This window comes from Aulonocara sp. 'chitande type north' Nkhata Bay, linkage group LG23 (genome assembly GCF_057382095.1).
Source record: "Aulonocara sp. 'chitande type north' Nkhata Bay isolate Kocher_YH1m ecotype deep benthic linkage group LG23, A_spYH_male_GT1.1, whole genome shotgun sequence".
In the NCBI taxonomy this organism is placed as follows: Eukaryota; Metazoa; Chordata; class Actinopteri; order Cichliformes; family Cichlidae; genus Aulonocara; species Aulonocara sp. 'chitande type north' Nkhata Bay.
The window spans coordinates 25,726,093-25,752,142 of NC_141365.1; the positions used below are offsets into that span (position 1 = coordinate 25,726,093).

Sequence of the window (26,050 nt, forward strand, 5' to 3'; positions counted from 1 at the left end):
CTAGGTTAAAATTAAGAGATCCGCTTTTAATCTTCTATGTTCTTACCAATGGCTGTATAAAGATCTTCTACAGTCAGTGGCTCTTTCTTCTCTGAAAGAACATCTTTAGCAGCCTTAGCTAATACTTGCTTCCTGTTTCCTATTCATTTTAAATGCGGTGTTCCTCAAGTCTCCCTCCTCAGCCCACGTTTGTTCTGTGTTTTTTTTTTTTTTAAATATCCTTCTTCTCAGCCGGATGATTCATTTCCAGAGTGCCACCCACCACTGCCATTTCGATTATATTGAGTTACATGTCCTTCTGCTATCCAACATCCTCAGCAGATCTTCAGTGGCACACTAAAAACTAGAACCACAAATCTGTCACTATATCCTTTTTCCATTTCAAGTTTTGTCTTGCAAATTTAGCAGGAAACACACTTAAAGTAAAGGAAGGACGTCACACATCATTTCATTTAACTAACCACATTAGGCTTTGTGTCAAGATGGAGAAAAAAATTGAAGTAAATGACAAGCAGGCTTTTATATGTTGTAAATACATAAATGACAACACTTCTTACTTTTCAAAGTAAGAAGAAACATTTCATAAAAATGAAATGTTTCTTCTGTACAGTTAAAATTCAAGCATCTTTTATTTCTTGCTTACCGTTGTGGTCAGCAGTTTACACACAATCATCATGGGCATGAATGTCATGGTAATCTTTCTTTGGCTAGACTGCCTTGATGACATTAAATCATGGTTTGCATTAAATCTTTTGAATATAAATGACCAAAAAATTGAGATTGCTCTATTTGGACCTTCTGACCCTCGCTTTTCTCTTAAGGTTGACCATGGTCCTCTGGAAAAATCCAGAAATCCCTTTGCAAATAATCTGGGAGTGTTCTTTGATAGCAGCTTTTCATTTGAGAAACAAATAAATTCTGTTGTAAAAGCCAACTTCTTCTAGCTCAGAGCCCTTGCAAAAACTAAGAACATTTTGTCATTTGCTGACTTTGAGAAAGTGAGACATGCATTTATTTCATCCAGGCTTGACTACTGTAACAGTCTTTATTTTGGTATCAGCCAGGCTCTGCTCTCTCATCTTCAGCTAGTTCAGAATGCTGCAGCCTGACTCTTGACAGGCACTCGTAAACATGACCATTTTACCCAGCCTTGGTTCATTTACACTGGCTTCCAGTATGTTGTAGAATTGATTTTAAGATTTTATTGCTTGTTTTTAAATCTCTAAATGGATTAGCTCTGGCATACCTCTCTGATCTGTTAACTAAAAATACTCCAAATAGAACTCTTAGGTCAGCTGCTAGTTGCTTCTAGTTTGTCCCTAGAAGCAGTCTAAAAAAACAGAGAAGACCGGGCCTTTGTGATTGCTGCGCCCAAACCTTGGATCAGTCTGCCTGTTGAAATTAGGATCTCTCCAACACTAGACATTTTTAAAACCTGTTTGAAAATGGTGTATGGCGCTGGCAAGGCTGGCAGCCTTAACCCAATTTCCATCGGGATGAATAAAATATTATCGATCAATCAATCAAAACACATTTTTACACTCTAACTTTTAATTGTGACTGAGTTTTGTTTTGTTCTTTGTGTGTGTTTGATCTACTTTTTACTTTTTTATTATGTACAGCACTTTGGTCAGCCTGTGTTGTTTTTAAATCTGCTTATAAATAAATTGCTTGATTGATTGATAATCTTGTCTTTTTAATGATTTCTTTTAACTGTTCTTGTCCAGGGTGGAATGATTGTGCAGCATGCATCTTTAACAACTTTAAAACACTGGGTGCACATGTTTGTTAACTTCTTGTTAGTGATCATGATTGTGTCCAACTGGTAGCTTTTCTTTGCAGCATAAAAAGGATTGTTTGATAGAACTCATTGGACTGACCAATACTCAAAACTAAGGGAAAGTCTAAGGAACTCAGTGAAGATCCAAGAAGGAGAACTGTATATTTAAACAAGTTGGGAAAGTCTTTTGGAGTCTTTTCTAAACAACTGCAGATTCCAAGGTCATCGGTTCAAACAACTGTACTTAAGTACAAGTTATTCAGATTTGCTGAGGTCTGGAAGAAGATCCAAACTGTTACCCTCAAATAAGAGGAAATTGGTAGGGATGCCCAGGAACAAATCAGGAACCATCAAGACTCGAGCCTGTCATGAACTGGAAACTGCTGGAAGACCAAAATCTCTGTCCACAGTGACACCTGTTTTACATCATCATGGACTGAAAGGGTGCTGACCAAGAGAAAAGCCCCTTCTTGAAGATCTACACTTTCAAACTTGACTACAATTTGCAGCTGCCCACATCAACAAGCTAGATGCCTTCTGGAAAAAAGGTTTTATGGTCAAACCAAACAAAGATTGAGCTATTTGTCCACAATGACAAGAGGTATGTTTTCAAACCTGTACCAGCTCTCAAGCAGGGTGGTGCTAGCATCATGCTCTGGGGATGTTTTGCTGTCAGTGGTACAGGTGATGCAAAAGGTGGATGGAATAATGAAGGAGGAGGACTACCTCCAAAATCTTTAACTTGACCTCAAATCAACAGCTAGACCATTGAAACTTTGACATAATTGGGTGTTCCAATAGGATAATGATCCCAAACACACATTAAAACTAGTTTTGAATGGATAAAGCAGGTTCACATTGAACTTCTGGAATGGCCTTCCCAAAACCCCGACCTAAACCCTGTTGAAAAGATTTGTGGACTGAGCTTAAAAGCCAAGATTGTGCCAAGAAACCAAACACTTTAACTCTCCCAATTCTGCCAAGAATAGCAGTCAAATATAAGCCAGGATTATACCAGAAGCTCACTGGTGGCTGTGAAAAGTGTCTGGTTGAGGTGCAACATGCTAAGAGACCTTGAACCAAATATTAGTGGGGGTGTAATTATGATATTGGAATATGCAGTTGCTTAGAAATGGCTTCAAGAAATCTTTCACTCGCAGTCAGTTTATGTCTTCAAAGTGAAAGTGGTGCATCAAGACGGCAATAAAACAGCAATAAGTTGGAGTGAGTTTTGCTTAAAGAACTGGGGTGAATTTAAAGAATCTTGAATACAGCAGTAAAAAAGCAGAAGTGTTGTGTGTTTAAGTGTGTGTTACCGCAGTTCGAGCTGTAATTTGTGGCTCTTCTCTTGCAGTATCTCCTTCACAGGGAAAAGTGCAGAGCCCAACATGTACATCTGGACAGACAGACAGTTCACACGCTGAGCTGCTTCTTTGCTCAAATTATTAAAATAAAATTATCAGTGCTGCTGGTCGTACCGTGCCCTGCGAGCGATCCTTCACATCATACGCAGCCAGTTTGACCTGCGTCAGCTGGTTGATGTTGGAGTCCTGGAAGAAGGCAATGCTGCTGAGGAAGCTGGGGTTACTGGTACCCTGTGGAGAGACACAGGTTACACAAAATAGTTCAGCAGTTCATGTTTTGTTTTATTGTTATTATCATAATCACATTTTCAAGGAAAAGTAACACAATAGCAGCTTCAATTTGCGTTGAAATTTAAGTTAAAAGTTCAAACCATGTGCAAAACAGGCATTTTGGAAGAAGAAAGTCATTGTAACACATACAGATACGCCTAAAAATACACTGGTTTCACACTGTATCATTTTAACTTTGCCAAATATGCATAAAAATACATATTTATGAGTGTTTACCCAACAAAATCCTTATTTTTGATGACTCACTCTGCACTTGAGGGGGCGTGCAAATAAATGCATTCAATACAAAGTGATGTGACCTCTGAAATTGCTCTTTCAGAGGTCACATTCGTGTTTGGCAACAAAACTTTTCTAAAAGTGTGTTTTTGCAGTTTTATTATTCATTTCTCCCTCGTCCTCCACATCCAGACTGAATGACGTAGATAAGGAAGGTGTGGGTGGTGGCAAACAGGTCACTATGCCGTCGTTAAGTCACACCTACAAGCTGAAATCAACGTTATGGAAGCTAGAGCTGCTTAAACATTAGTCCAACTGTAACTTTAAGTCTGTTTCTGTATCTGTGTGACGAGTCTGACCTCTATGACTTCAGTCTGGGCGTGTTTGGTCCAGAAGGCCTGCGGCGGCGTCGTGCAGCTCACTGCTACAAAGGTGTTGGGTTTTCGGTCCAGAGAAGGAGTCACCAGGTCTGTGCATGCTGGGTGAGAAAACACAAGCAAATCAAGCCAAGAGGCAAGCAGGAAGACTCTCTGAAGGCACTTGTGGTTGCACAGGCAGTCTTGCAGCTGCGAGGTTGGAGAGTTTGTTTCAAAATGTTTGGATTGATTACACATACTCATTAACTCACAACCAGCTGACCATATACTCATATATTCTCACTGTCTGATATATTTCTGCTGCTGAGCTGCTGTTTTATGGAGATTTTCTGAATATATTTTGCTACCATAAGAGCAGACTCTGCTCTTATGGTAGTCACTGTCACTTGCAGTGAGTAGATCATGAACTGAGGCACTAACGACCACTAAATTTAAATACGGGTTATAAATGTCACGGACAGCCATCATAAATGCTCATATTACTCACCCACACTGAATTCCAGCACAGGTTCATCTGGGTCCTGACTATTTCCTGCAAAGTAACACAAACGTCATCATAACATTAAGTCAGAGAAACAGCATTTGAAGCTTTTGTACATGATAAATTATGCTGCAGTACTAAAAAACAAAGTCGACCAGCAGTTCATTTATTAAAATCATCTCCAGCTGCAACATTGAAGCTACTCTACGTCAATTTTGATTATGTTTAGATGAAAATGAAACTAGCACCCTTGTAATGTCTTTTTAAATTAAAGGTAAACACAGCTCAGACTTTCAAAAGGCTTTTATTTTGAAATACACAGAATGACTTGACGTGGAATGACAGCTTGAGGTATTATACTTCCCTTTAGATTAATAGCATGTCTGTAAAAAGGATGTTTTCCTGTAATCCCTTTCATGGCTATAAGCCATGTTTACCTTTGTAGGAAAGGTTTTTATTTTGATCAGATCAAATCAGACTGCCTTGATATTAAATGAGTGACAGTCTGACGTGTTATACTATCAAGGTAAAGGGAAATACGTCTGTGAAAACAGGACGTTTCCCTGTAATCTGTTTGTAAATTAAAGGTAAAAAACTCATACAGGACATTTCAATGGCTTTTATTTTGAAATACAAAATCTGACCATTTTGATAATGTGTGAATATCTCAGGGATGCTTTATTAGTGTGAGTTGGACTTATTTGACCTTTTTCTAAACCTAACCTCCTTAAATGTGACCAAACTATATTTGACACTCTATTTTGCTCAAATGCACAAAACACTAAAAAGTTTCTGACTCTAGCTCAGTTTCCACGTTATTCTGACCTGCGAGCGCCAAGCTGATCATCTCGTTGGACAGCTCCAGCGTGTTGGCTCGGTACACCGACCACGGCCTCTGCGTCCTCGAGCCGCTGCGCTCCCTGCCCCCCGCCATGCCTGTCTGGGAGGAGCGAGTGACGGCAGGAGGCCTAAACACACACCGTCACGCGTGCAGTCGCACACTCCCATGTGATGTGACCCTCCACCTGCACAGATCCACGGCGGCGCCAAGGAAACGCTTCACCTCTCTACAAAGGACAAGAGCGGAGAGAAGAGGAGAGGTGAGGGATGTTTACCAACCAGAATTTACAGCAATGTTATATCTTTTAAAAATGACTTTTGTCCTTAAGGCATCAATGATCAGTTGGAGTTCCAAAACCCAGAACAACATACACCTATGTCCCCATCATCTGAGGGCTGTGCCATGAAGTCGGATTAGCAGATTTGTAGGTATGTTGAGCTTTAAGTCTTCAGCTTTGATCGCCATAGTAACTTATGCTGAACACATAACTTGGTCCAGAGCAATCAATCAAGTTAATTTCACTTTGATCTCCTGACTACAGTTATCTCCACATCTTGTTTACCAGGCTGTGAGACAGTCAGCTTCAATGTTTCAAAGTATCCAGTTTAAAGTTTCACAGATCTGACGTGCAGCCAGTAATTAATTAAAGTTAAAATGTTTATGTTACCGATCTGTGCACCAAATCTAATGATTAATGATTTTCTGGGGTATTAATGTTGTCCTATTTACAATCAAATTTGCATTTCACTTTTTTATTTTTTGTATTTATATTTTTTATGTTCGTTATACATTTTTTCACCTTTTATCGTTACATGCTAACGTGTCCGATCAGGGTAGGGGGCGCTCACAGGGATTCTTTGTGTAAAAGAAGAGTGAAATACCCCTTTTTATGTAAACATACACCAGGCCTAGAGAGCTCGGCTTAACAGAGGAAGCTGACAACCACCGTTGTGATACTGGTCATCTTGTACTAGGGTAGAGCAAAGAAAGCTTGCTGTTGTTGACCTTTTTGAATCGTGGTATACCCCTCAGATCACAGTCGATCACAATCATCACACAGCATGTTGATCCTTTAACATAAAGTTCATTCTAAGAAGCAAATTAGAGAAAACATCAACTAACTGCTATATTTATCTATATTCTTTTCAAGCATTTAACAGCAACATCTGTTGTGGCATTTATTTATTTATTTTAATTTTGGCAGTTTTGGTCCTCTATAAATACATAAATAAACTGCACTGCTGTTTTAGACTGTTTATGCTTTATTCTCTGTTTAATACGCTTGACTTGTTTAGTCTGGTTAGACTTATATAGTCCATTTAATCTATTGTGATAACAAGTTTGTTTGCACAAACAGAGGAGTCAGAGAATTCGTGGTTTATGGACACTAGCTGGACATCATCAGGACGACGTCTTTCAAGAGAAACAAAATCTAAAAACTGCATGTGGTGTAGTTTCGACATAAATTCCAACAAATACAATAATGAAAGTGTTTGAAGAACAGAAATGAGGAACGAGTCACAGAAAGTAAAACTTACAGGACAAACTGAAAATATTGGATGTGACTTTTGGGGTCGAGAACTCGAGCCTTTATTCACAATGGCCGCCGACGCAGCCTGCAGCATAAGTTCTTCTAAGGCTCAGCTCGTCTTCCTCCAGCTTATTTAATATTCTGCTTGTGTGCTCATGTTCTGCTTCAACCGTACACCCTTTTTGTTGCTGGAAGAATCTGATTTCACTAACAGGGATCGATCAATACGGCATCATCTCAGCATCTGAGAAACATGCAGCAACTTTCTGTGGCTCTCACTTTCACATCAGGGTCACAACACAACACAGCAATACATTCAATAATTTAATCATATGCAAATCTCTCCATGCAAATACAAAACAGACAGCCAGAGCGGAGATGGCCCCTTGCAGCGTGTTCAGGGTAAAGAAGGTCAAAAGCATCACATTAATTTTCATGAGGACACAAACAGAAAATCTTGTTTTTACAAATATGAATCAGCTGCAGGTTCAGTGTCTGCGCGAGCAGCCGAATTTAAATGAGCGAGCATCCTCTTTTCCCACCGTGGGCCTTCATTACTGCTTCATTCACTGAGACACACACACCCAAAATGTATCTGCTATTCATTTAACCCAACCACCACAGAAGTGCACATGTGCTACATGCACAAGGTTGAGCTGTGCCCCCTTTTAAAGGTGATGTATATTCACTAAATGAGGGGTGTCAAACATAAGGCCCAGGGCCTGACGTGAGGACTGAAGTGAAGACTGAAGTAGGCCGTAAGGACTCCAATCCAGTCCACTGGACAGCTTTGAAAAAATGTGAACAGAGATTTTGGATTTTTAACTGTGTTTTCATTAATTTTGCAGCTTTTCCTAATTTTAGACCCCTGCACATAGATTTTATTACCAAAGTAATTAACCCATAAACAATGACATGACATAAAAAATTGGTTTTTTCACAGTCTATTAAAGAAATCAGCTTTTTCTGTTTTGTTTTGTTGGGCTCAGCTTCTTTTCTCATATTAAGATATATCAGGGACCACATGAGTTGTTAAACTTATTTACATATTTATGTTACATTTATGAAATGAATATGGCCCAATTTTTTTTTCCTTTTTCACTTTTGGTTTTTAAATTCAGTTGAGTTTCAGGTAGCTTTCCGAGCTTTTTAAAAAAAAAATAAATTATTACAGCATTTTTGGAATAATGTCAGGAAAGCTTAAGGAAAATCAGGACACGTATAACAATATAACAAGAACATTTGACAGCACTTGGCTCTCTATCTTGTAGACATCTCATCAGACAGTTTGTGATAACAAATTTAACCAAAATATACAAATACCAAAACTATGTATATTTATTTTATTTTACCCAAGTTCCCAAAGTTTTTTCAAAGGTCTATTAGTAGTTTTTATTTTATTCAACTACACTGTTTTAGTTTAGTTTAATTTAACAACAGTAACCTTGGTGTAGACTCGAGGGTACTTGTATCTAAGCCATGAACATCACTCCTGTCCAGTGCCACTGAATCAGGGGTGTTTACTGCTGACACAACACAGGAGCAGCCTAGGTGAATACAGCACATCCGCTGGTTAAATAACATATCAACTTTTTATTAGCACTATTTATGTCTTTCATAAAAACTGTTTATATGAAGGGTTTATGAAAGACAGTCCGCCGTGTCCCGCCGTGTCCCAGAAATCAAAACATCAGACTGCTTCCAGGAAGACTGGCCGTCAGCTCAGGACCAGGAATGTTTGGAAGCAAATAATTCAATTCAAATCACACAGCAACATTAAGGACTAACCTCAAGCGGTGCATTGTGGACTAGACCAACATCAATAACCATAGTTTTTAAGGTTTCCACTTTTGTTTATGTCTAAAGTTGTTGCAGTGCTGCTTTTGTTTGTTTTTAAAAAACCTCAGTCAGATCATCTGTAGATTTCAACGTGCTACTTAGGGTTGCAAAGGGGCGGAAAATTTCCGGTAAATTTCCGAAAAGTTTCCGGTAAATTTCCATGGTAAGTTAAGCTTGGGAATTTTGGAAATATTCCATATTGGAAACTGTCCATGGAAATAATGGGAATTATGGAAATTAATGGGAATTTAGGAGAACTAACTGGGAATATATTATTTCCAAGCATAAATATAAACAGAAATCATAAGAAAACCTCCATGCAAAATGTTTTCAACAGATATTTCAACAGATTTATTTGTAAGTACAGTAGAATAGAACACGTTTCAATAACTTTTTTCATGGATGAATAAAAACAGAAATGTTGAGTTCAATATTACCATCCCCTAACCCCGCTCATTCAAAAATGCCCCCTGTCCAAAAATCTCCACAAAGTCCCATTCAAAAGGTTAAATGAAAAATGCCACTTATCCTCCAAAACGTCCCATTAAACATGCAAATCTTCCTTCAAGCAATCCTCTTTTCTCATTTTTGCTCAGTCAATAGACTCTTCCTGGACCTCATCATCATCCAACAACATGTCCACTTCCTCAGCATCCAACTCTGAGTCTTCCTCTTCAGTGTCACTTTCCAGCCTTGTTGAGGATGGCTCTGTGTCAGGCTCAAAGAGCCGTAGGTTTGCCCGAATGCTGACCAGCTTTTCCACTCTCACATTTGTGAGCCTGTTGCGAACCTTTGTGTGGGTGTTCCCAAACAGTAACCAGTTGCGCTCGGAGGCGGCTGATGATGGTGGGATTTGGAGGAGGATGGAGGCTACAGGTGCAAGGGCCTCAGATTCACATAGTCCCTTCCACCAGGTGGCTGCAGATATGTGCTGGCATGACTGCCATATTCCATCCCCTTTCCAAAGGCCTTGCTTTGTTCGATACTTTGCCAAACTGCCTAGAACTTTGCCTTTATCGAGACCCAGGTGGTCAGACATGGCTGTAATGACCGCATAGGCACCGTTGATCTCTTCCCCAGAAAGTATGCCCTTGTCATATTTGGGGTCCAGCATGTATGCTGCTGCATGCACTGGCTTCATGCAGAACTCCCTCCACTGTTCCAATGACTTGACCACAGCCGTTTCCTCTGCTTTCAGTAGTAGGGAAGTGGGCAGAATTGTCTGGATTTCTTCTTTGAGTTCTGCAAAAAGGCACTGGACATCTGACAAGATGGCACCATCCCCCTCTATCTTCGCTATTGCTGCTGCAATAGGTTTGAGGATTTTCTGACTGCTAGATACTCTTTCTCAGAACACATCATCCAAGATGACCTTCTTGATGTCACTGTCGATGCCTACAGACTGGGATATGGCCATCTCTTGCAGAGACTCCTTTCCCTCCAGAAGGCTGTCAAACATGATAACAACACCACCCCATCGCGTTATGCTGGGAAGCTTCAGTGTAGTACTCTTGTTCTTTTCCTTTTGCTTTGACAGAAATGTAGCGGAAGTTACTTGTTTGCCTTTAACATATTTCAGAACTTGCTTCACTCTCTTATTCAGAGTGTCCATTGTTTTTAGTGCCATTATGTCTTTTAGGAGAAGATTTAGTGTATGGGCTGCACAGCCAATAGTAGTTATATGAGGGTAGGTCTCCTCCACATGTGCCCAGGCAACCTTCATGTTGGCTGCGTTGTCAGTGACCAGTGCAAAAACCTTATCTGGTCCAAGGTCATTGATGATCACTTTTAGCTCATCTGCAATGTATTGGCTTGTGTGTCTGTTTTCCTTTGTGTCTACACTCTTGTAGAACACAGGCTGAGGAGTGGTGATTATGTAGTTAATAATTCCTTGTCCCCTGATATTGGACCATCCATCAGAGATGACTGAAATACAGTCAGCTTGGTCAATGGTCTGTTTCACCTTTGCTTGAACTCGACTGAACTCTTCATCCAGTAGATGAGTAGACAATGCATGTCTGGTTGGGGGAATGTATGCTGGTCGGAGAACATTCAAAAATCTCTTCCAGTACACATTGGATGTCAGCATCAGGGGTGAGCCAGTTGCATAGATTGCACCAGCGGAACACTCATCTGCGTTTTTCTGGCTATTATCATCCATAAAATCAAAGAATCCTCTGATGCCAGAGGGACCAGGAGCTGATGAGTGGGTATCTGACTCTGATACAGCTGAAACAGATTCATTTTCCCCTTGAGTGGAACTCCTGGCTGCTGCATGTGTTGGGCCTTGAGGAATTTTTTTGCACTTTGCAATGTGCTGCTGCATTTTTGTGGCATTCTTCACATACGTCTTATCACAATACTTAAACATATATACAGATTTCCCTTGTACATTAGCTGGTGTAAAATGTCTCCACACATCAGATAGCGCACGTGGCATTTTTCTGTAAAATAAAACAAGAGCTTGTAAAAATGCTAATGCAATGCAAGAGATCGTAATAATACAATTGCAATATGATAATAAACAGATATAAATAGTAAGGCTAGCTAAACAACTGGAATGATCTTCAAAACAAAACAACCAAATGAGGAAGCTAGCATCTTCTTTATGTTATACTAGCTATGGCTTATTTAGCATCTAACAGATGCTAGCATTGTATTTAGCATCTAACAGATGCTAGCATTGTATTTAGCATCTAACAGATGCTAGCATTTTATTTAGCATCTAACAGATGCTAGCATTGTATTTAGCATCTAACAGATGCTAGCATTGTATTTAGCATCTAACAGATGCTAGCATTGTATTTAGCATCTATCAGATGATAGCATTGTATTTAGCATCTTATCATATGCTAGTATTTTATTTAGCATCTTATCAGATTGCTATCTACCAGATTAATACATTTTATGTGATATTCACAATTTAAACATTTAATGAATATATTTTCCCATAATATCATCAAAACTTACCTCACTTGTTAAGTCCACAGGCTCAAATGTGTGCCTTTAATACTCTTTGTCCTTCGGGCTCAAAAGTGTGGTCCATGTGTACATGTGATGGAGGCATGCACAGTGCCAGTAGGTGGTCTCAATAGCCATGCAGCAAGCTTGTGCTCTGTACATGTGATTAAGGAATGGCATGGATATTCAAGTGTATTTGAATTGCATTTGTTTGTTTTTGTCAATACTATGCTAAAATATACTTTGCTCAACTATATTTAAGTTCCCTAAGAAGAGCCAACCTTCAATTTTGAAAATTCCCACTTTATTCCCATAAATTCCCGTTAATTCCCGTTTATTCCCATAAATTCCCGTTAATTCCCATGGAAAGATTCCATCTTTGAAAATTCCGGGAATTTTGCAACCCTAGTGCTACTTACAAATTTTTCAGAGGTGAAAGAATGTGGACCATTTTTAACGGTGGTAATGGTGTTTGTCTGCTTTAGGGGACTGAAGAACAAACTGAAAAGGCCACTCAGAAGGTTTTGAAGGTAAAGAACTTGAAAATTCTGCAAATACCTCAACCTAGCATGAACTTCACGTGCTGAAGACACAAACTAACAACTGGAAACCCAGTTCTTTAGTAACATCCATTAACATTTAATTTCTGACTGTGTTAAACTGGAAAAGAAAAAATATTTTTTGCTCTGCCCCTCAAATGCAAAGCTTAAGTCTACACTTCTTGCACCTCCAACACTCCACATGGTGTCACAGTCCAAACACGTCCCAGGCTATGTTGTCTCATATATGGATATGTTGATAGTGTGAAAGAGTGAAGAGCGTATCTGTCTGTCTGTCTGTCTGTCTGTGTGTGTGTGTGTGTGTGTGTGTGTGTGTGTGTGTGTGTGTGTGTGTGTGTGTGTGTGTGTGTGTGTGTGTGTGTGAGAACATGCTCTGTCAGCCTCCTGAGCCCCAGCACGTCTGCATAAACAGTGGAAAATACATAAGAGCACAGTTTGTGTCTGTGTGTGAGCTCTCGCTGCTTCACCAGAGCATTTTATGTGATGTTTTAATGCCTGATGAACGTTCCCCATTTGCCCATCTATTTTTTTTTCCTCTGTTCTCCTGCTTATTTTTGTTATCCTTATATATGTCATCTTGAGCGTCTCACCAACATCTTGTCTGTCCATCGTTCTTCACCCCTGTACTTTTTTTTTTTTTTGCTCCACTCCTCTTTTGGGATTGTCCCCCTAAAGGTTTCGGTCTGTGTACAAGCAAATGTCCCACTCTTTCTCCTGCTTTTCTTCTCTTTGTCCCATTTTTGTAAAGAGCAATTAGCCTATTTACAGCAAAGCTGTCCACACGAGGGACTGTACCCAGCTCAGATGGAGGAGCACCGCGGTCTAGATTAACAATACACACAAGGAGATCTCTGCAGTATTTGGGTTGAGTTGTGCTCCATTTCCTACAGAAAAAAATAATCAAAATAATGTGTGGATAATCACACCTGTTTCTACAAAACAGCCAAACTGTTTTCCTGACACTATGTGCTACACAAAAGCCCACTCACATTTAAACACACACTGTATATAAAAGATGGACTTAGCCACTGGGACATCACCCATTTGTTTTGGTCTAAGTGGTTAGAGAATTAGCAGTTTTACAGGTTAGTTGTTTGAAGCCAGAAATTAGCATATTTGGACGAGAGCATGGAGCACTAAGCTAACGATAGGAAGCTTAGACCTCAGTCATACACGCTAGAGACCAGTTAGAGACCCCTTGGCAAACTTAGGTGGAGAGATAAAAACGGTTGTTCTGTGACCAGTTGGTGAGTGGTTGCTGAAGGGAACTACACCAAAAGCCCCATTTTCATTAGTTTAGTTGCTAGCAGATTGCCCCAGTCATCCGGCATGCATATAAGCACTTGCTAACTACAAGCCAAGAGTTCGTAAAACTAGCAAAAAAACAAAAATAAAAAACAAAAAACCCCAAAAACTTTTAGTTATGAACCTGGTAAATCTGACAGTGCAGCAGGCAGATTTTGCTGGAAGTGTCTCTTAAAATAAGTAATGCGGTCTGACTGTCACTGAAAGGAATAAAAGACTCGAGCATTACAGCTGAGCCCAGTTATTACAGAGTAATCAAAAGATGGTATGTTCTTGCATTGAGCTAAAAATAACTTAAAGTGGCTCATTAAGAAAAGTGTTAATGTATTTATCTTTGGAAAATATTAAAAAAATAACATACAGGAGTGCACAAAATGTGTTCCTTCAATTTCAGATGTTGAAAACTGGAACCATAAAACCGGCATTTTAACCAAAGAGGTCCAGAATGTGAGCTTAATTGTGGGTCTGGGTTAATAGTCGCTGGCCTACTTCCTGATGTATATGGTCCACCACTAACAGTGTTCCATTTCGGGCCTCTCAGATAGAGGTGCCCTACATCTGTCACTGCAAACAAGTGGAGCACTACCTGAAGGAAAATCTACCCTATTTGCATTTGCATTCAAATGTAGTTTTGCACTGGACTGTGAGCAGGATGCTGCGGGTCCAAATTTTCCTAACTACACCATGAGGTGGCTGACTACTCAATGAAATATTAACCAATAGGACACTGTAGCTGCAAAACTGATCATTAAAACATTAAAACCACTGACAGGCTAAATGAACAACACTGATCATCTTCTTCTCCTGGAAAACTTCAGTCCTGGCATTCAGGTGGATGCTATTTTGACACATACAAAATAAGCAAACCTCCCCCAGCTGGACAATTTGTCCTGCAAACCCACAAAACTCCTCCTCATGTTATTACACAGCATTTAACACTTACATTTGCAGAACTACACAAAGGAGAACAGCAAGTCACATTAATAAAACCCAACACCTAAGTAAAGGTTAAACCAGTAATTTCGAGCAAATTTGACTTAAATCAGGGGTCCCCAATCCCAGTCCACGAGGGCCGGTGTCCCTGCAGGTTTTAGATCTCACCCTGGGTCAACACACCTGAATCACATGATTAGTTCGTTACCAGGCCTCTGGAGAACTTCAAGACATGTTGAGAAGGTCATTTATCCATTTAAATCAGCTGTGATGGATCAAGGACACATCTAAAACCTGAAGGGACACCAGCCCTCGTGGACTGGGATTGGGGACCCCTGACTTAAATAAACCAGACCACACATAGTATTGTCTTATTTTACTTTTAATAGCGTTCTCCTTTTGTGACATTTGTCGCTGATGCATATAAACAAGATATTTTTATTACTTTGGCTTTAGATTTTGATTCAAGAGCTGTATTTTTACTATTAGCATGGCTGCTTTTTAATCATTTGGCCTTAAATATCCCCTCCCTATGTAACTTCTGCCTGGTAATGAATGCATGTATAATTGGAGAAGAGTCAGTAAATGAATGCACAGCATGCATGTCAGGTTCAGACAGATTTAATACAGCTCTGTTTTAATGAGGTACAAAATTTAAGACCTGTGAAGACAAACTCATTTACGGTGGAGGTATTGTGCTTTTAGCTATTTTCTGTCACCTTATTTCCTTTCAGTGTTGTTAAGCACGGTCAAAGTGACCGTGCTTTTGATCTGTGAGGTCAAGATAACGTAAAAGTAATCACTCTGAGCCAAAAGAGGCTTTCAAAAACTCTAAATGCTCAGTTTCAGGCATTTTTTCTACTCTTGGCTCTGTATGATGTCAGAAAGAGTGCCCATGCGAGGGGCAACCTATCAGAATAAAGCTGCCATAAAGGAGGGAGGAACTAGAACAGTCTGAAGTAAGGGGGGTTCACAGAGGTCTGGTAAAGTTAAGGAGGGATTATTTTAAACTATAAACCATGCAAAGCTCCTCTAGTAGAGTCCAAGAGTAAAACTAAGGAGCTAGAAATTAGTGGAACAACTCTGTTTTAATATCAATCCAACAAATTTGGAGGGCATTTTCTAGAGACTGTGACAATTTGTTTTTCTAAGTTTGATAAATGGGAATCATACTGATAATTTCTGCATAAAAAGTAGCAGCAAGGCATAATTTAACAATTTTTACTAATAAAATCATCCAATGCATCTGTTAAAAGCTGCAGTCACAGTATGTGCAGATACTATACAAAACAAAGTGCATCACAGTGAACAGTAAACATGCAATAACTGTGCACTCTATAACCTTAAAATGCTGCTTGTGAACTCGGACTCCAGCAGTCAGGATGGCTGCAGCTCCATCTCCCTAAAGATTTATACACACACACACACACACACACACACACACACACACACACACACACACACACACACACACACACACACACACACACACACAAGTCAACAGCTATACAGCCATCGTGGCTCCAGTTCATTTTAATGACTGCAGCAAGTCTCCACTCCAAGTGCGTGCCTACCATCTGACCGGCTCACTATCAGCCAATTGTATCTGTACAACAGCTTTAGTATATTTAATGAACTCATGCAAACTTTTACCTTTGAAAATAGGTGATATTTCTTGTTTTTAAATGAATTGTTTCCAGCATTTTAAGCTCTCTAAGCTTCATAAGCAAAAGATGTAGTTACTTGAAAATGTCCATCTTATATTAGAAAACTAGTTGAGCCTGGTGTCAAACTGTAGGTAAAATTGTAAGTAGGCCTTTGGCAAGCTAAAGAAAGCACATACAGCTAGCAAGCAAATGAGCTAATTCTCAGGGGGTCATGTAGGGAATTTATTTCCTATTTGACTGATTTTTGATTTTTTGATTTTTTTAAAATTGGAATGAGATTTCAGGAAGAACCCTTGACCTCATGAGTAGTACTTAAAGGCAACGACAATACCTCTGATTTAGCTTTCAGATCTACTGTCCCAGCAGTGGATAAAATAACAGCGGTGTGTGGATGAGTTCAGATAATCAGTCTTATTAAACGACTAATCAAACTATCAGCATTCCGAGCAATAGAAGAGTCTCTTTCTGAATTACATGAGGTCATTCAGCACTAATTAGATAGAAGAGATCTCTCTAATGAAAGAAGGAAAGGCCACTGAAGAGCAATCTGTAAACAGCCACAGAGTCATGAAAATACATGTTATAATCAAGAGCAGCTTCGTTCAGACCCTTCTGATTAGTCTTTAGATAAACTCAAAGTAGCAGGTGTGCCAGAAAATTCTGTACAACTTTATTTAATCATTTCAGAAGGTTTCAAATTAAGTTAAGGTAACAATCCAATCTGCTGCTGCAGTTTTAGCGATTTTTCCTCACCAATACATTCAGCTTTCTCCTGTAATTAGTTTCCACCTTTGGCAAGTTTCCTTTAATCCGTGTAGATCGCCATGAGTATCAAATGTTTTTCCTAAGAGTCAGAAGAGAATTGGGGATGAGCACTTTTAAATAGGAGACCACTTTTCTAGGAATGATCTACAGAAGGAGCTGAAACTGTCATGAGTGCTTATAGAAGATTTAAGATGATTTTAATGGTACTTTCACTACCATGACTACCTTCACAGCTGTATTTAATATTCATCTCCACTGCCTGAGACTTTTATCCCAAATAAAAATAAAAAAAATACACTCACTGGCCACTTTATTGGGTACAACATGTCAACTGCTTGTTAATGCAAATATTTAAGATGACCTGCTGAAGTTCAAACTGAACATCAGAATGTAGATTAAATGATCTATTTAAGTGACTTTGAACGCAGCATAGTTATTGTTATAAGTATTACATAAACTGCTTTTCCCTCCACACAACATCTATCTATCAGGGCTGTGTTCTTTCTCCTCTGCTCTTCTCCCTGTACACCAACTGCTGCACCTCCACCCACCAGTCTGTCAAGCTAATCAAGTTTGCAGATGACACCACCGTTATTGGACTCATCTCGGACGGGGATGAGTCTGCCTACAGGAGGGAGGTTGAACGTCTGGTGTCCTGGTGCAGCCACAACAACCTGGTGCTGAATGCCCAGAAGACAGTGGAGATTATTGTGGACTTCAGGAAGCACACAGCCCCACTCCCCCCCATCATCCTGACTGACACCCCCATCACCTCTGTGGACTCATTCCGCTTCCTGGGTACCACCATCACTCAGGACCTGAAGTGGGAGCCCACCATCACCTCCGTCATCAAGAAAGCCCAGCAGAGGATGTACTTCCTGAGGCAGCTGAAGAAATTCAACCTGCCAACACGGACGATGATGCAATTCTACACCGCAATCATCGAGTCCATCCCTCACCTCCTCCATCACCGTGTGGTACGCTGGAGCCACTATCAGGGACAAACAGAGACTGCAGCGTGTTGTGCGCTCTGCTGAGAAGGTGATTGGCTGTAGACTCCCATCTCTGCAGGACCTGTACACCTCCAGGACACTGCGGCGTGCAGCTCGGATCTCAGCTGACCCTTCTCACCCTGGACACAGTCTGTTTGACCTGCTCCCCTCAGGCAGGAGGCTCCGGTCCATTCGCACCAGAACCTCTCGCCATAAGAACAGTTTCTTCCCCTCTGCTGTTGGACACATGAACAATAAACGTACGACTGTCCCCACCACTAACTCATGACCCTACGCTGTGTTCACTGCATCATTCCATGTTTTGGCACTGATCACCACCTGCACTCATGTATATATCTTTCTACGTAGCACTTTTAATTCTTATTCTCATGTATATATCTCATGTATATCTCATGCATATATCTTTCTACGTAGCACTTTTAATTCTTACTTTTATTTTTTTTCATGTCTATTTAAGCGCAATTTATGACAGCATGTTTGCACTGAAGCACCGCAGCAATTTCCTAATGTTGTAAACCTGCTCAACATTTGGCAATAAAACCCTTTCTGATTCTGATTCTGATTCTGATCTCTGGTCCAAAAAACAGAAAATGTCTTGTTGATGTCAGAGGCCAGAGGAGAATGGCCAGCCTACTTCAAGCCGATACATTAACTCAAATAACCACTCATTACAACGAAGGTATGCAGAAGAGCATCTCAACAGCAGCAGAAGACCACACTAAGTGCTACTCTCAGCTAACAGCAGGAAACTGAAGCTACAATTCACACAAGATACCAAAATTAGACAACAGAAGTTCAGAAAACTGTTGGCTGGTCCGTCGAGTTTCAATTTCTGCTGTGAAATTTGCTTTAAACAGCATGAAAGCATGGATCCATTGTGCCTTGTATCAACAGTTAAGGCTGCTGGTGGTGTAATGGTGTGGGGGATAATTTTTGGCACGCTTTAACCCCCGAAATACAAATCGAGCAACTCCACAGCCAACCTGAGTGTTGTTGCTGACCATGTCCATCTCTTTATGACCACAGTGTACCTGCTTATGATGGCTGCTTCCAGCAGGATAACACGGCATGTCACAAAGCTCAGATCATCTCAAACTGGTTTCTCGAACATGACAATGAGTTCACTGTACTCAAATGAACCTCCACAGTCTCCAGATCTCAATCCTACAGAGCACCTTTGGGATGTTATCATGTCAATATGGATCACCATCTCTAAGGAATGCTTCCACCACCTCGTTGAATCTGTGCCACGTACAATTAAGACAGTTTTGAAGGCAAAGAGGATCAAACCTGGTGCAAGAATCAAAACATTTAAGGTGTCACCACCCCCCTAAAGAAAAGGTTTAATAGAAAGAATCTATCAGACTCTGTGCATCTCTGGTCTTTGTTTCTAGAAGAAGAAAAAAAATTCCAGCCTCTCAGCCAACTGAAGTCACTTTTTCCACTCCCAGGGCCAAAAAACACCAGGGTTTGAGAGGGCTCAAGATGTCCAATTTTCCTTATCAAAACTGGGCTCATACACACACTCCAAAACAAAAGTCCAGGCATTTAATGGGCAGCAGTTAGCGATCTCAATCCTTTCACTACCCAGAAATGGTCAAGTATATTTTCACCATTTCACAGATCTGCAAACAAATACTGCTTCCTGGCATTTTCCTTCTTCAGTTTGAGTTCACACTACATCCTGCCTAAAACAAACCCTCTCTGTATGGCCTGCAGCAGATGACAGTGACAGATTTAACTTCTTGAATCAATGCAGCAGGTCTGGAAATTCACTACAAACAAAAAACACCAAATGACAAACTTTTACAAAGGGGATAAACCCGCCATATAAGGCAGCTCCAAATTTGGCATGCTTCTATGTGTCAATGTAGGTTTCTGAGTCAGATGAACCAGAGACACACATACACCGTATAAACACCACGGTTAATCCAGGCCAGAGCTCCTGACCTAAAACCCCGATCCAGGATTCACAAAGCGCATTCAGGTTAATTAGTGGTACAAACAGGCCTAAAGATCCATCAACAGCAGCAATTACAGGGAGGACTTGGGTACATCTCAAGTTTTACTATGAAATACTGCAAGCAATAAAAGCCTCACTTAAGTTCTAGCTTATAATTTTTGTAGATCTGAAAGCATTTGATCACCTCAGGTGGAAAACAATGACTTCTGTCATTTTCTTGTCCTTACTGGGAAACCGTGTTCACAGTCAGACTCTCAAGGAATCATCCATAAAGAACAAGACAAAAAACAAAAACAAAAAACAAACCAATACACTACAACCACAAAAATTTTAAATTTTATGTTCTTCCAATTGCTTCCATTGTGGACGCAGCTTAACCAGAGAGGCTGATGAACAGCACATCTATTATTAGATATTAACTTATTAAGAAAATTTAGGCCTGCTGGTGAGTGCAGAAATGGCATTTACCTACCCCTACCCTATACTACTGCCATAATCAGAATTTAATTCTAGGGGAAAACACTGATTAGCAAAAAATAAAAAATAAAATAAATAATGTTAATTTTACTATTTTCTTCTTATTTTACGATTATAATATCATTTCCTGCAAACACAACTCATTTTAAGTCAGACATAACCTCCTCAGGAATTATTTTTTATGAAAAGACCTATCATACTGGAAAAGAAATAGCCTGAGGTCAAAATTAAGTTGGGTTGTTTATATATAAGATTGCAGTCAAGGTATCCTGTATAAAGCTAGTCATTTTACTCTTTAATGCCATCAAAACTAAGTCATAGAAAACTCTTAATAGTGCCATAATTTACTGGTTAATTAAAGAAAATCTTACAATTCCTACTTGTATTTAAGAAATCATTCAGGTCATTTTGCCAAGCAAAATCTTGTATTACTTAAATATTTAAAAGTAGTGAATTTGCATTTTTGTTTGGAAAAGAAGAAGATGTGTGAATGTAGTAAACTGTAGATGTGTTTATTCCTTCAATCACAGGATTATAATGATTATTTACAGCCCTCTTTAAGGAATAAATCCTTAATCCATCATTAATCACAATATTTAACATACGGGATAATAGCTGCTTTATTTCCATTTATCCTGGAGAATTTGGTGGGTATCCAGCATGAATAGGATTAGAGATTTTAATCAGTAGATTGAGAAATCTTACTTGCTGTCATTTGGCAGAACAACGAGCCACTGAGAGCTCACAATGAACCTCTAGCATGACAAGAGTCCACAAAAAAAGGTCTCTCCACCCTTCAGCTCTCTCAGTCGCGAGTCTGAAACACATTTAGGTTTCTAACCCTGCTCACATTAGCCTTGGACAGTGTCTGAGTGCATATTTATGTGTGTTTGGAGCTTCTGTCTTTGGCTTCATCCTCAGGCAGAAAAAGACAGATTTGGAAAGCATGAGCATGAGACTCAAGTTTGACCATACATGGTGAAACCTCCTTTTCACAGCGTGCTCTGTGCCATGAGGCCTTTCACACAGTGAGGACAAAGCCTTACGACACACGCTTTCATGGGAGAAGTGTGTTTGTGTCTGTCTGATCACATCTGTCAAACACTTTCTTCTAAATTTGGTTCTTCCTCGATGCAGAAGGGGGAAAAAAGCTTTATTCTGCCACATCATTAGCTGTCCAACACAGAGCTTGAGCTCTGACAGGTTTAATACTCATCATCGTTGTGTGCAGAGTGGATGGACTTCCTCGGAGATAAGAGGAAATCGTTTTCTCAAAATCACCGAATGTACAGTTTTGTATTTCCTCTACCTTTGATATTGGATTGGATCCGGCTCCGCCCCAAAGTTGTTCCCTATCTGTGGAAGGTTATCAATCTACTGTTTATCTCAGCTGTAGGGGCTGGGTAAGAAACATCCACCTATCTTTACTCTGAGAAGGCTGTAAAACTCTATGACAGGATTCAGGTGCGTGTCTCACTTCTGACCAATGACAGTCATGCTGAGGGAAGTCTTTGAGCATATGCTGAGCTGCAGGCAGGACTGCTGTTAGCCTTCATTAGCTACAGTTAACTGTCATCAGTTGCCGTTCACTGGCGTTAGCAAACATTTCTTTGAGGTGGCTTTAGCATTGTTGGAAACTCTTCATCAGAGGTAAAGTGCGATTTTTTTTTTTAGCACACTTGAGTCCAACATTAACTAGAACGATATCAACTTATTAGCTTAAATAATTACGACTATATCAGTAATAAATAAATGAGCATGTTTATGCAGTGCAGGAGATGAGGCACGACATGAAGAGGATGACGACATTTTATTAAGTTGACCATCACGTCTCTTTCTGCATGCTTTAGTTTCTTGACACCCCAGATATAAATGATCATATAAACTATTACCCAGTGTGGCCGTTTAAATGGAGCTCTGTATCTTTATTCTTGGAGTCTACTAGAGCAGCTTTGCATAATTCAGTTTAAAATTTACCCCATATCAGTTCCTCTAAAAGAACATGTTGCCACGCTTATTTATTTACAGGAATAACTGTGGCGATATCTATAACTTTTATTATAATGGTGTTTGCGAAATTGAAAACTACACGTAAAAAAATACAAGTCAAATCTAAGGTTTGGTGACTTTGAACCAAAATAAGCTTTTATAAGCTTTTTAATGCTATATGTGAATTCATGTGCTAAGTTACACAAGTGTATGGCTCAATCCAGAGCAATGCATTTCCGAAATCACACAAAAGATTAAAGTTGCACAGACATAAAAATAAACTAGACGGATACACTTAATGCACAGAGACTCTAGGGAACACTGTGTTTAGATAGATTAAAACATTTTAGGAAAGGGTCAGATGGACATGGTTGTAGATGACATGTTAAACTACTTTCAGTTGTTGTAAAAAATAAAAAAATAAATAAAAACAATCCCACCATGAATATGGCTAATATTGTTCCAGTTTCAGCATGTGGATTTGGATTTGTTGGGTGTTGCCCCCAAGTTCATCATCTTATAGTTTTCAGCTAATTCACTCCTAACATATGGCATCAATATTAAAGTGGACATACTTCCAGCTCCTTATTTTTATCCCTAAAGTTTACTAGAGCAGCTTTGCATGATTCACAGGTAAAAATAAATTTTTTTCTAACTCTTTAAGATAGCATTCTTCTTAAACAGCAGATGGGTGAGGCTTCTGTATCTCTATATATGTAGCTCCATATTAGGAATCTTACTCTTAATGACATGAAAAATATCCAAGCCTAGGAAGAAAAAAAAAAAGTGTGGCTCTGAGTGTTTAAGGTAATGTGAAGTAGGGCTGGGCGATATATCGAGTTTTTTAAAAAATATCGATATATTTTCATACGAGATATAAGATGTGACAATATCGTTTATATCGATATAGTATAAGTTACGTTATAATTATAGTTGTGGAGCCACAAGTTTGCCGCTCTTTCGTCCACTTTTGTCTTTACGCAACGTTACTCGGCCTCGCCTCTCCTTCACTGAACACAGCTCCCCTCCTCCATCGCTTCATCTGCAGGCAACGACAAGATGGACACGGCAAATCTCCGTTAACGAGTTACCGCGGATCGCCCCGTGCGTGGGGCTGGACGGCATCAACGTGATAGCGGGCTAACCGAGCTAACCGCGCTAACGACATGCACGGCCTAAAATCCTTTCATTTTCTCAAAAATAGACAGCGCGCCTTATGTATGAATTCTGGTTGTGCTTACTGACCGCGAACCGATTTTAGGTGATACACGGCGCTCAGCAATCTGTCAAAAAATGTTTTAGTTCGACTTTGGTAAGTTACGGAGCTGCACCGCTTGATGGATTGTTGGAGCATTACGGCTACCGAGGAGCCTCGCGGAGTGATACGTACTGTGCTTCAACGTAATATTACCGTATTGTGTGTGTATAAGGACCATAAATGGCACCTGTTCAGAGACACGGTTACAAAGCAGATTTCAAACTCCAGGCTGTCAGTCAGGCAGTAGAAGTTGGGAACAGAGCAGCTGTGAAATCTCTTTGTTATTATGCTCAGCGTCTGTTAGTTTACATTTTGACTGCACAATTGTGAGCTTTTTGTTATGCACAAAAACAACATTGTTGTCTTTTATTTATGGAGCATTATTATTTAATAAATGCTCATAATTAACTATATAGTTATCATGTTGTTAACATTGCAATATCTATTATAAAAAGTAATCCTTCTGTATACAACATATGAGGGTAAAATGGAACATCAGAGTGCCAACAAATATAATAAACTGTTTAACAGTATCAAAAATAATCCACTTTAGTTGTCTTCTGTGGTCATTCAGGCCCTTTCGGGGAGCAGATTGATTTGACCACTCTTAAAGTTTATGCTGTCTCTCTGATAGGTTTATTTTGGTTTTTCAGCCTAATGTTTGGCGTCCCTGAGTTGTACTGACATCTCTTTGGACCTCATACTGAAAATCCACTCAACAGCTACCAAACAGAAGCTCATCACTTGGAATCAACTCCTGGGTTTTTGAAGTAACAAAGGAAACAGGCCTTGCCTGGCTATGAAACTGCTTTTCTGACTACTGTCCAATTACTTCTGAGCACCAGACCTTAGCACATATGCTCAGCAAGCAGAGAAGACAAGACGAGTAGCAGCAAGAGCAACAAAAACAGTCAGTAAACTCAGAATTAACCCATCAGCAGAGCAACAAAAGCCTATCTGCACCTGTGTGAGTGACTCAGTCTGACTGTACGGCTCACTGAGGGAAGTGAATCTCTTGGTGCGTGACAAAACCTGCTGTCACTTTATTTTACTCAGACTTTCAGCGTGCAGCTGCAGTAAAGCAGCTCCTGAAGGAGCAGAGAAGAGGAGGACAGACCTGAGATAAATGGAGATAATGTTTTTAAAACACCCATAAACTCCAACAGCCCTTGACACAAATATGTGAATGTGAAAAGCTGCACAGATATAAATCCGTAAAAGTGATTCACTGTTTAAAAAAAAATAAAAAATAAAAATCCAACCCCCCCCCCAAAAAAATAAATAAATAATAATCTGAAGGTTAGCATTAAAGGATTAATAGATCCAGGGGAAGGAGTTAGCTTACATCTCTGACCCTCAGAGCAATGATCCATCACTCTGAGTTTTTAAGCACAGAGAAGCTTATTCTGTCTGTGATATACATGCAAAAACCTTCTCAAATATGAATAAATCAGTTCCTCTGCTGAGCTCGGGCTGATGTGTAACGTGATACGATGCTGCCCAGGCGTGCCGTGGCCTTTACGGCCTTCATACTTTTAGAGGAAGCACCGACAACATGACGCTGGCTGCCAAAACTCTGTCGACTGTCGCCCAGCTGGTTCACAAAAGCACAACAATGTGAAACAGCAAGTGACAGTAATCAAGAGTTACAAGACCACACCACGCTATCTGTGCCACATCACACATGTAATAAACTCCACTCATACTCACAAATGTCCTTACTGTCTTTAGCAATCATTCAGTTAGAAGGTTACAAACACTTCTCTCAAAGAAGGCAAGACTTCATTTTGTGAAAAACCAGAGTGCGAGACAAAGAAATAAAGGACTGTTTTTGTCTTTATGCACCACTCAGATGTTATAATTAACAGGAAAAGGCTCAGTGGGTTGATTAAGAGTCATATTTCCACCAGTTTGTGCGGGTGGCGTGCTGTCATACTTTCACAACTCTTTTAGGGCTAAATATGGACAAAATAAACAGACACAGCCCGGCTGTCAATCACTATTTCTGAGCTTTATTTTTCTTTATTTTTCTTGACATCAAATACGAAAAGTCTCCATATGTTGCAAGAAACGACAAGCATGGGAGCTAGTTGAATCCCTCCTCCAACCCTGTTTTCCTGAGGGCAGATCAAATGTGCATATCTAACCTCACTGCACAAGTAGCTTACTTCTGAGCCCACAGTGTTTGTTGTGTATCTACTGGCCTCAAACAGCTCTAAGATATGGAGGAAACATAAGTAATGTAATTGTACATCACTGCCAGCTACAATCTTTTGGGGTTTCACAGCTACTCAGACAAAATAAGACACATGAGGACACAATATGTCTGATTGATTCATTGGATTTTAATTTCATTTCACTTTCAGTGATTATAGTTGTCTTGTGTTGTAAATCAAGCGCACCTTTTCTTTTACAGAGGTGCATTTTCACCTTTTCTTA

The 26,050-nt window shown here is 39.8% G+C and overlaps 1 protein-coding gene across 11 annotated transcripts in view; it reads right to left on the bottom strand.

Annotated features, from left to right (window-relative positions):
• inpp4ab (inositol polyphosphate-4-phosphatase type I Ab) overlaps positions 1-26,050 on the bottom strand; it is a 77,494-nt gene that overhangs the window by 38,955 nt on the left and 12,489 nt on the right. For 10 of the 11 annotated variants that reach the window (XM_086284276.1, XM_086284275.1, XM_086284273.1 and 7 more), the window contains exons 2-6: positions 5,335-5,576; positions 4,516-4,560; positions 4,011-4,129; positions 3,259-3,375; positions 3,097-3,176 (exon numbers count right to left, since the gene is read on the bottom strand). In XM_086284276.1, the coding sequence (XP_086140402.1) occupies positions 3,097-3,176; positions 3,259-3,375; positions 4,011-4,129; positions 4,516-4,560; positions 5,335-5,443 (470 nt within the window). In that variant the 5' untranslated portion in view covers positions 5,444-5,576. Of the gene's footprint in view, positions 1-3,096; positions 3,177-3,258; positions 3,376-4,010; positions 4,130-4,515; positions 4,561-5,334; positions 5,577-15,821; positions 15,882-16,899; positions 16,991-26,050 lie in introns of all 11 variants that reach the window. The other variant, XM_086284266.1, reaches the window with a different exon arrangement.